General features: G+C 41.0%; 1 protein-coding gene across 5 annotated transcripts in view; it reads right to left on the bottom strand.

Moving 5' to 3' along the window:
* arhgef4 (Rho guanine nucleotide exchange factor (GEF) 4) overlaps window positions 1-12,434 on the bottom strand; it is a 332,949-nt gene that overhangs the window by 51,472 nt on the left and 269,043 nt on the right. For all 5 annotated transcript variants that reach the window (XM_055646144.1, XM_055646142.1, XM_055646143.1 and 2 more), the window contains one exon: window positions 11,961-12,100. In XM_055646144.1, coding sequence (XP_055502119.1) covers window positions 11,961-12,100 — 140 coding nt within the window. The remainder of the gene's footprint in view (window positions 1-11,960; window positions 12,101-12,434) is intronic.

The raw sequence follows: 12,434 nt of genomic DNA, 5'->3' as shown, positions 1-12,434 counted from the left end.
TTGAAAAAAAATGTTTCCTATGAATACCACGGGCCCTGAAAATTAGGGTGGCATAGTGGCGCAGCGGTAGAGTTGCTGCCTTACGGTGCCAGATCCGGGTTCAATCCTGACCCAGGGTGTTGCCTATATGGTGTTTGTACGTTCTCCCTGTGACCGCGTGGGTTTTCCTTGGGTACTCTGATTTCCTCTTTAATGTGACTTTTGTAAAAATTGTAAATTTTCCCCAGTGTGTAGGATAGTGCAAGTGTATGGGGTGATCGCTGATCAGCACGGGCTCGATGGGCCGAAGGGCCTGTTTCAGCGCTGTATTTCTAAACTAAACTAATCGGAAATACAAGAAATGTTGTTGTCTGAATTAAACCGAGAATCTCCTAATAAACATGTGGAAAAGGTAAAACATACAAATTGGTCTTGTGGCAGAGGGATGCTGCCATCATTCAGCCTCTGCCGGGTGAGTCAGTACAACAGGCGGGACATGATAGGTGATGAATGACAGCCTTGCTGCAGTCACACATGCCATGGAACCAGAGTGTCCACTCACTTTCTCCCTTGGGAAATCAGGACAGAAAAAAAGATCTGAAGAAGGGTCCTGACCTAAAAAGTCATCTATCAATGTTCCCCAGAGATGCTGCCTGACCCACTGAGTTACTCCAACACTGTGTAAATCAGCATCCGCAGTTCCTTGTTACTACATTTTTTTTTTAAACTTGGTTTTATTTATTTATTTATTGTATTTGTTTAATAGGGGTTTTTATTGTAAATAATCTACTTTGAAAATGTTGTTATTGATTTTAAACAATTTTAATGTTTTAAATCTCTCTGACAATCAATGATATCAGGTGAAAGGTCAAAATGTACTGCACTGTCTGTATCTGAGTACTAGCGTGTCATGGCATACTAACCATGTAATATACCATGACATTTAATACATTGTTGTACCTGGACAACTGTTAGTTGGGACTGGACAACCTTCATTAAGACCTCTAATACCTCCCCCATTTAGTTCTTAACATGCTTGAGAATTTAAATGTCCTAAATTATAATTCCAACTGCAATGTCTTTCTCCTTCGCAAAAACAGATGAAAAGTATTCATTAAAGATCTAACCTATGACCTGACTCCATGAACAGATTTCCTCTTCAGTCCCTAATGGGCACTATTCTTTCCCCAGTTACCCTTTAGTTCTTAATATATATTCATACAATTCATACCAGTCCATCAGTCTGGACTGATATCTTTTATCATGTGACAACACCAGCAATGTTCAGTTTAGTTTAGTTTAGAGATGCAGTTTAGTACAGAAACAGGCCCTTTGGTCCACCAAATCCACACCGACCAGCAATCCCTGCACATTAACACTATCCTACACACACAATAGGGACAATTTACACATATACCAAGCCAATTAACCTACAGACCTGTACGTCTTTGGAGTGTGGGAGGAAACCAAAGATCTCGGAGAAAACCCATGTGGTCACGGGGAGAACATGCAGACTCTGTACAGACAACACCTGTAGTCGGGATCGAACCCAGGTCTCCAGTGCTGCAAGTGCTGTAAGGCTGTGACTACACCACCGCGCCACCGTTGCCGCCCAATGCAATATGTATAAACTGTACCTAGGTCAATCTCACTGCTCTGAAAACAAGAATTCTTATTTACTTACAAAACAATCAACATTAAGTAACCTTGTTTCATAAGTTCAAAGTGTCATAAGTTCTAGGAGCAGAATTTGGCTATTCGGCCCTTCAAGTCTACTCCGCCATTCAATTATGGCTGATCTATCATTTCCTCGCAAGCCCATTGTCCTGCCTTCTCCCCATAACCCTTATTAGTAATCAAGAATCTGCCAATCTGCACCTTACAAATATCCAATGACTTGGCCTCTACAGCTGTCTGTGGCAATGAATTCCACAGATTCACCAGCTTCTGAATAAATAAATTTCTCCTCATCTCCTTTCTAAAGTTACATCCTGAGCTATGGCCCAAGGTCCTAGACTGTCCCACCAGTAAAAATATTAGTTAGAAACATAGAATCATAGAAAATAGGTGCAGGAGTAGGCCATTCGGCCCTTTGAGCCTGCACCACCATTCAATATGATCATGGCTGATAATCCACTCGGTATCCTGTACCTTTGTTGTTTCATCTGAAGCCATATCAATTTGAAAGGAATAATACTCCTGTTTTTTTTCTGCTTACTGCAATCTGCCCTCTCTTGCAACTTTCCATGTGTGCCTGGGTCTTGGATATGGTCAGTTTCTAAGCCTCGGTAACATTCCACACCACTGCTGATTTCTCGCAGATTGCAGAGCTTGTGCTCATGAGGGAGGTCATCTAAACTTCACGCACAAGGAGAAAAAAAACGTCATCTACTCTTCTTTTGGTCCACAGGAAAAGAGATTAAAGCAATTTCTTACTGCGTGTGTGCTTGCTGTGCAGTTCTCTCTTGGGTGCATTCGGTATTTAACCTCTTACTCTGTTCCTCAACTGAGTACAGAATCCATAGGTGATACTTAATGTTGTTAGAGATTACATCGACTCCACAATCTGGGGCTTGCAATAGTCACATTTAATGGCCCGATTTGTTTGCATAGAGATTTCAACTTTCAGTACAAAGGACAGCGTGGCTGCACTTTAATTTATTTTATTTTCATTTAAATCGGAGTTTAACGTAATAAAATAGAATGTGCTTTGATATCATTTATTATGTTTTAGACAAATGATCTTTTGAAAAATGTTCTTGGGGCCATATCTAAAGGATCAGCAGAAGCAATTAGAAATGGTGGGCAAGGCCTCATTTTGGTAGAAGCAGTCAGAAGTAATCAGGTGGTGTTTAGATCCAGCTTCCCGATGCCCATTCATCAGTCAGGAACCATTCTGCCTGGCACAGGGAATGTGTCAGCGAGGTCTCTAGGACATTGGGACCGTGGCGATCCCATGATGGCAAATGCGAGGCTTTGTCTATGCCCAGCTAATCCCCGCACAACAATTACAGGAGAGGAAAAGCATTGCAGCATTGCAGCATTGCTTAAAAATGTAAGAGGTAAAATGCTGACCAATGTAATCCAATTCCCTCAGGACACACCACTAGAAATTATGGAGCTAACCAAGCAATATTATTCAATCAGGCTTTAACCACAAGTGACATGGGCAAAATAGATGTGGCACTGATGTCTAGGAGTGATTTCTCCTGGGGTTACAGAAGCTTGTTTGCTGAAACACTGCAGTTGTTTAATCTAATTTTGACCTGTTTATACATTCTACGGAAGTAATGATGTTCGTAAAAGGCTGGTATTCATATTCCCTTGCCATTTGGGAGGATTTGCCTGTTCTTAATGACGCAAGAATATTTGCCACTCTGAAAATGTGGGAATGAGGATGAATATCGAACATCCGTGAGGCAAATTGAACATGTACGATTTGTATGCTTCATAATAAAGCACTCAATGAGGAATTACTGGGTTAAAACACCAGGCCATAACACCCACAGTCAGTATTATGTCAGATATCATCACTCCAAGTACTTAAAGGCATTCTGCTGTATCACCTCTTCACTTCCATCTTGGGTATGCTCAGATTTGTTGGTGCAATAATCATTGCAGCAATGACACTGAGAGTGACTGCTCTCATCTTGCTTTAGGCATTCATATCTTGTCAATGTCTGGGTAAAAGCGGTGGTGAAATGTGAAGGCGAATATTTTGGACAGGCACAAAGGGTGTTTATTACGTGCATTCTAATAAATATAAATTGTTAATGTCCTGCATTATACTTCATCTTCAAAACCCCTGAAACCGTTCCTTTGCAGCACAGCCACTCTAAAGGGCCTATCCCACTTCGGCAATTTTTCAGGCGTCTGCCGGCGACTGTCAAGAAGAAAGGAAGAGGTGGAGCCAGTGGGCTGAGGGAAAGCTGAGAAGGGGAGGAGAATGTAGGGACTACCTGAAATTAGAGAAGTCAATGTTCATACCGCTGGGGTGCAAACTGCCCAAACGAAATATGAGGTGCTGCTCCTCCAATTTACGGTGGTCCTCACTCTGGGCATGGAGGAGGCCCACGACAAAAAGGTCGGATTCGGAATGAGAGGAGGAGTTGAAGAGCTGAGCCACCGGGAGATCAGGTTGGTTATTGTGAACCGAGTAGAGGTGTTCGGCGAAGTGATCGCCAAGCCTGCGCTTGATCTCACCGATGTAGAGCAGCTGATATCTAGAGCAACACATGCAATGGATGGGGTTCGAGGAGGTGCAGGTGAACCTCTGCCACACCTGGAAAGACGGCTTGGGTCCTTGAATGGAGTCAAGGGGGGAGGTAAAGCGACAAGTGATATCAGAAGCATGCACCTTAAGAGTAGAGAAGGGTGCTGAGTGTTTTTCCTTAAATCAGTGAGTAGAGGAGTGGGGAGGCGGTAAATGGTGGAGGAGTGGATTGTAGATTATGCCCTTCCATGGGAGCTTCATTCAGATTGCGAAGCTAGTGTTGGGGACCTGAGCCTTACAGAATCAGGGATGTAGTGGTGCACTGAAGGCTTGTGCAGTTTTGCTCAGAGCCCATATAATGAACATTAAATTAGGATCCCACACCAGTACTACACTAGGGAAACTATGCTAAACAATGTGTGCCCCCAAATGTCAATAGCAGAACAGCATTGACCCCGTTCTCTAAATGGATCTTTGCAATGGGAATATCTCTATACCATTAAAAGTCTCATTTCCTGTATGTATGTATACGTGTGTGTGTCGTTTGTGTCTTTCTACCTTCATCAAAATGCCACGCTCTAGCGCAGAATTTTTCACATATTATTAATCACATTAACCCCGTTGACAAAATAAACTGCTTCACTTCACATTTCATGCTATATTTCACGTTACAGCGCTTTAAAAATAGTGAAAACCGACTTTTAAATGGCAAACCTTCAACCCGCTCCGAGTGACGTCACAAAGGAGAAGTGGACAGCCACCAGCTTCCAATGATGTCATGGGAGGGCCACATTTAAATTAACATTCTGCTTTTTCCGACCCGGCCTTCTACCCGCGACGCCCCGGCTGGCGTTTTACGCGGTCATCGAGACCGCGGCGGTGAAGGACACATTGAGACCGCAGCGGTGAGGCCTCGCTCAGGTCCATGCTTGCCCGCCCATGGCCTCGCTCGGGTCCACTCACCGCGGGCGGGCGTGGACCCGAGGAATATTGCGTTGCACTTGGTCTAGTATATAATAATATGCACATTTGAAGCTGGTGTGCCTATCCTGGAAGTACCAAGTTGCACTTCCGCATTGACACAAAATGATCTGAAAATGGCTTTCAGCAAATTTCACTCTGGAAATAAATATATATTTTCAATTGCACAGCTGTTAAAACTTATTGCTAGGCAATTAAAGTTCTGGCAAATCTTTCTTTCCATAACTGCCTTCATTTGGGTGAATGTCAAATCCAACAAAAATACAAAAAAAGGTAAAAATAAAATTGGAGATCTTGTTTTAACAGCTGCAATTCTGCATGAACATTGGAAATGCAACCCACAATAAAGCAACAACATGAGACACTGCAGCTGCAAGAGAATCAACAATATTCTCCATTCACAAGCATGACACTATGACAAAATGTCACTGCAGACCACATTACAATAATGGAGGGGAAAAAATCAGTACTTAAAGCATTTGCAGTAGATTTTAAAATTCATTCTCGCCCACTTACTGTCAATGCCTTGATTGCTCTCCTATTTGTGGCAACGGAAACTAATAGCGTTTTTTTTTCCCTTTCCCGCAAGCACAGCTTTGCACACAATTATGGACACTCGGCCCTTTATTAAAATGCCAATCGATGTAACTGCCTTGATTGCTGCCTTGGACTCCTGGGAGGCAGAGATCAAGCCACTGCCTACCAGAGCTTTAGGGAAACAACAGTGTTTGTTACAATACAGTACCGAATGCAAGTGCCAATTCCAGCAGCTCTTAACTTGAAATTCTGAACCTCAGTCTATTCCGTTATTCAATGATGGGGTGAATGTAGGGGTACAGAGGGGGGGGGGGGGGGGGGGGGGGGGGGGGGGTACTGGGGGTAGTGAACGAAGGAAGGTTGGAAGGCATTTTGTTTTAAGACTAAAGACTAGTGGTCACTGCCTTATTTATTTTTAAGAAACATTATTTTTCTGCTTAGCTGGTGGAGAGGGGAAAATTCTCTGATTTAACCCACAGAGGACTGAATAAAATGTCTGCATTCTCAATCGAAAGAGGCCAAGCAAGAAATTGCCAAGCAATTACTCAAAAGTTCCTTGAACAAGTGGTTTTCACTTTTAAATCCTGACAACGTGCAGAGTTATAGTTTTGGTCATTGTAAAAATACCCTGTTTTGTTATCTAACAAACTACAAGAGTGTGCGCACAAAAAATTATGAACATTTGCCTTTTTCAAAAATTTTGCAACTACTACTTCAGAAGCAAATATCAGAAAGATGGGCAACAGGCCAAATTCACCTCCTCTAATTATCTTAAAGAACATTGCTACCATCAAAGCCGAACAGCAGGACTTAGTCAAGTATCTTGCAGACTGCTAGCCAGAAAAGTACTGTAGATTGGTTTTTGCATGTGAACCAATCAGAGTAATGTACTACCACTAACTCCACCTTACAGTACACTTTATATTAACACTCACTACCCATATTATGTAGTTACATCGGTGGTAGAGATGAACTAACAACGTATTGTACTGCACTACCATGAATGATGATTAAAGCTGACTTTGAACACCAGACTGTGTACAGTTCTTTACATGGTGTCAGATTAACTGGAAATTACCCAGTGCGTCTGTCTATCGGGTTTTATTTGCATTTTATTAATGTTGATCTTTTACCCCGATGGCTCACTCGTGCCACAAGCCAATCCAGCTCATCTTTGATGCAGACATAGGCGAGCAATGGAGGCTCTTTGAAAATGACTATGAGCACTACATCAATATCGTCCATCGCAACGATCCAGATGAAGTCAAGGCATCACTCCTGCTCAACCTGGCTGGACCCGAGGCTATGATTCGCGCGCAAACCTTCGACTTTGCGCCAGCTGCGCTCGACGAGAACGGCCATGTGGTGGTCCCAGCTGAGACGATGCACTATCCTAGCGTGCTGCTACGTAAATTCCGTGAGCTATGCGACCTGCCATCGAACCGCATTCTGGAGAGAGCAAAGTTATTCGCACGCCAACAGCTTCCTGATGAACCTGTGGAATGTTTCATTTGTGATTTGAAGTACATGACCCCGAGATCTCGCTCTGGTGAGATAACTAATCAGTTAATAAGTGACAAAATCGTTAGCGGCATGTGTGATCGGAAGCTCAAAACAGAGCTACTCTGAAATGCTGACCTGACTCTTGAACAGACTGTGCATGCCTGCCATAAATATCGGAGGTTGTAGCCCCACTGAGTGATCAGCTTGGCACTCAGAAACATGATATTAATTTGACCGGTTTCAGTAACCGCACAGCGTCAGCTGCCACTAAAAGATTTGTGATTGAGCCACCGCAGAGGTGCGCTAACTGCAACTATTTCCATAATAGAAGTCGCCAGTTTTGCCCGGCAAACGGCAAATCATGCAATTACTGTAACAAAATGAATCATTTTGCCGCATGTTGTCGTTCTCATGGGAACCCTAGTGCAAATTCAAAGTCTAGTCTACACCTGCTGCAGCAAGACCCAACAGTCTCTGACTCCCATGAACAGTTCGAAGCTGCCCACGAAAATGAACCAATTATCTCATACAATAGTTCTGCTGTTCACACTCTCCTCCATACATTTGGTAAGCTCTTGGACCCAGCTGTTACCGTGCACATCAATAACAAGTCTGTTATTGCTAAAGTGGATACGGGAGCACCGTGAATGTAATGTTCCTGAAAGTCTATAACAAGATAAGAAATAATGAGACCTTGACTAAGGATGCCTCTACCTTGCCTACGGGGGGAGGTTCTGCACCCTCTTGGAAAAGCTGATTTAAAGTGTGTAGTGGACAATGTCACTAAAAACCTGATTTTCTACATTGGGAAATTGAACTCTGAGACTTTGCTGGGAATCCATGCGTGCCACGACCTAGGTTTAGTGTCCTTCGGATGCGCTGTCCACAAGCTATGCCTACTGCACCACTATGACTGATGATTAAAGCTGACTTTGAACACCAGACTGTGTCTGTACAGATCTTTACGTACCATTGTGCAGGAGGAAGAAATAATAAGGTTAATCTTGAAATTACACAGCATTTTAAGGTGGATTGTGGCGAATAAACAATCCATTTCATACACAACAGGTTTATTTTCCGTCAAAGTCAATGACCTGCAATTCTGTAGTTACAATGATGATGAAACTGTCAGGGTTCACCTCATTACCCACTGAAACTGACAGCGACCTCCTCTGGAGTCTACACATGCACAGTCAAACATGGAAATCCAGAAGTTTATCTCAGCACTAACGTACGCTGCAGTAGCAAGTACTTAGTTTTAGTTAAGTTTAGAGATGCAGCGCAGAAACAGGCTATTTTGCCCACCGAATCTGCTCTAACCAGTGATCCCCACACACTAACACTATCCTACACACACTAGGGACAATTTACATGAGAACATTTCTGATTTCATGAGATAGTGGCAATCCTCTTTTTTAACAATTCACAGAAAGCCAAATAAAGTTAAAAGTATGAGATATTTGCTCGGATTTGATGCCCATAAGATATCTTCACTGTGACTGGCTGATTAGCCTGCTTACTTATTTCATTAATTCACAGGATATGAACATCACTGGCAATCCTGATATTTATTGTCCCTGAACTGAGGAGGCAGTTAAGAGCCTCTACTATGGTGGGGTGGTGTCATATTCTCACCAGACTGTGAAAGGAGAGCAGCTATCCTCCCATAGTGAACATAGAAACATAGAAAATAGGTGCAGGAGGAGGCCATTTGGCCCTTCGAGCCAGCACCGCCATTCATTGTGATCATGACTTATCATCCACAATCAGTAACCCATGCCTGCCTTCTCCCCATATCCCTTGATTCCGCTAGCCCCTGGAGCTCTAGCTAACTCTCTTTTAAATTCATCCAGTGAATTGGTCTCTACTGCCTTCTGCGGCAGAGAATTCCACAAATTCACAACCCTCTGGGTGAATAAGTTTTTTCTCATCTCAGTTTTAAATGGCCTCCTCTTTATTCTTAGACTGTGGACCCCTGGTTCTGAACTTCCTCAACATTGGGAACATTTTTCCTGCATCACCGCCATTCATTGTGATCATGACTTATCATCCACAATCAGTAACCCATGCCTGCCTTCTCCCCATATCCCTTGATTCCGCTAGCCCCTGGAGCTCTAGCTAACTCTCTTTTAAATTCATCTAGTGAATTGCATCAGGAAAAATGTTCAGTCCTTTTATAATTTTATATGTTTCTATAAGATATCCTCTCATCCTTCTAAATTCCAATGAATACAAGCCCAGTCTTTCCAATCTTTCCTCATATGACAGTCCCGCCATCCTGGGGATTAACCTCGTGAACCTACGCTACACTGCCTCAATAACAATGATGTCAAATTGAACCGTGTAGGTGTTTTTTAAAAATGCAGTAGTTTCACGGTTATTCTTTCCTAGGCTAAGTATTTTTAATTTATTCCAAATGTCCTTATTCTCTTGAATTTGAATGCTCTAGCTGCCACGGAGAGATTACAATTCACATCATTGGGATTGCTAGTCATTAATTAAATCACTGTGCCATCATATCCCTGCATGATAAAGTCACTCAAACTGCAGAAGAGTAAAATCAATACCATGTTTGATATTGTTGTTCAAGTGGCATCCTCATCCATGCAGGAATGCTCAATGCATATGTTTTTACACCATGTCCAACTAGGTAAAATACGTTAAATAGCCAGACTTGGTTTGATGCAGTTATCCTTGTTTCTGAGTCAAAAGCAATAGGTTCAAGACCCAGTCCGTACAATGTAACACATAATCTAACCAAACATATCAGAGCAACACAAAGGGACTTGCTTGTCTGGGGCTTGAGTATGTTGCACCACTCTTTACAAAGCAACACATTTGAGAATCAATATTTTTTGAATGAATGAATGAATGAATCTCTTTATTGTCATTGCACATGGTACAACGAAATTTAAAAGTCAATCCCAGTCAATTTTGCAATGGAGGGCAATTACTCTTTCAAATCACCCTTCTTTGGAAATTTGATCATATCAATGTCTGTTCATGAGGCATGCATATAACAATGCCATTCCTTGCACTAAGCTCATTTAGAAAGATGTTAAGATAATTTCTGCATGGTTGCCATCTATTGTTGGCATAGTTTATTGATAAAAAAAAGATAAGAATTGCATTTTCTATATAGCCCTTGGGGTTATCTTGTGTTTTCAGACATTAAACCCTAAGATGCAAGCTCTACCTTTAATAGAAACTGATGTTTTATAGACATTCACTGCAGATTGTAGATCAGTAAGATTCTTATTGTTTCATTGTTATCAGTCCTTCAATCTATGTAATGTCACATGATAACTACTGTGCTGCAAAAATCAATGACAGAGAAAACTAACTCATCATAACAGAAAATAGTTATGTCGACTACCACAAAAAAATATCTCGTAACCAAAAGACACTGGAGGCAGTTTTCAATTTCACTGGCTGATCAGATTACCTGCCAACCAGGGAATCCAATTGAATTACATTTGATTGACTTCAATGGGTAGAGACCAGGCAAGTCATAAGAGAGCTAGTAAAATTAGCCCCATTGTTTTCCAAATCAGTGACTGATTGAGAACTCCTCTTTTGTTTTATTGTTATTTGCCAATCTTCAAGTTATGCACCAAATTCTATCCCATTTCACTTACACATGACAACACATGACAACAGACAAAGGGTAATTTAGTGGTCAACTCTCTTCAACTAGTCAGATTCCAACTGCAACACAAGATATCCAGGACATAAATTGATCTCCCAAGAAAAAAAATAACACAAGAAATATGTTTTATATTGTTAGTATAGTTTTTGCTAATCTATTGTAACAGAAATAGAAATCTACAGAAATATCAAATTTAATCCAACCCATGGAGAACAAGTATTAGTAACAATCAAGATGATATTCAAAGGCCATAAATGCATTTTCACTCTACAAAGCAAATGATAAATCTGCATTTGCTTTCATCCAGTTACAATTTACATCTATCATCCAGATTTATCAAATCTCTCCTCACTTCCATCTATTACACTATTACACAAAGATATTAAGCATTTGCCCATCAGTTGCTTTCTATCACACTCTTAATATCAGCATCAAATTGATTTGAAGAATATATATCCTGATGGATATCTCTGCAGGATGGTATTGGTGAATTGCAATTGATTTGGGGAACCATGATTGAGAAGATGCAGATGGGAAATAGTAGGCCAGAATGAAGCTGACTAAGCCAAGGGTTCTTTGAGCATATTTTTGCACTGCGAGTTATTATTATTATTTAAGTAATAATGCACAATTTAAGTAATAATTCATAACACAGTAAATCAACAGCAATCATCTTGAGGCAGCAGTAAATATAGGTATCTTGGGCAGTGGGTGGTGGGCGGGGTGGTACGGCAAACAAATAAAAACTGTTGCCATTTAAATTAATTTGCAGAATAAATTGTTAAATGTGTTGTGATAAAGATCTCCCATTTTTAAAAATTCAGAACATGCACATATTGGTCAAATATGTTAGCTAAATTTATCGAGGTTTTGTCGTATATCTTATTGAATACCTGGTGAGCAAAGTATACACATTTCTTGGAGATTTGACCTGTCAAAAAAATTATTCTGGATCACTATTATATTAAAATGTTTGATCTATATAAAGGACATTGTATTATGACAACCTTCTATGTGTACACCTAACTTCCGAGAATACAATATTCTGTTTAGAAACATATAGAAACATAGACAATATCTATTATCTAATGCTTTTACCTCATTGATGGCCAGTTGCTCTCCACCTCCTCCTTGATGCCCATATCTGTGATTCCCACTCCGATACTCCTCATACAAATCCTCTTCACTTCCAGCTTCATCGGCAAAAGCACTCTTATCAAGGGCACCATCATTGATGACTGCATTGTGAAAAAAAAAAACAGAAAGATCGGTATGTTTGTACTCAAAAAAAAATGTCTTACATTTTTAAACAATCCTTTAACTTTCTAAGATATTCCTAGATATATTGCAGGTGTGTAATCAGGAACAAACATTGGTAAGGAATTAAAACAAGCGCCCAAATAATTGATTAAAGAGATTGGGAACCAAAGATGGCGGATCAATAACATTCTGTTAATGCTTCCTGCATACTTCAACTGCAACAATCTCTTAATAAGAATTTAGCAGTGGTTGTTTATGTCTAACTTCTACAATGTTTGATGCTGGAAGTCATATTGCCAGATAGATGTACAG

The sequence above is a fragment of the Leucoraja erinacea genome, chromosome 14 (assembly GCF_028641065.1).
Source record: "Leucoraja erinacea ecotype New England chromosome 14, Leri_hhj_1, whole genome shotgun sequence".
NCBI classification, from domain to species: Eukaryota; Metazoa; Chordata; class Chondrichthyes; order Rajiformes; family Rajidae; genus Leucoraja; species Leucoraja erinaceus.
This window is presented reverse-complemented; position numbering and strand designations above follow the sequence as displayed.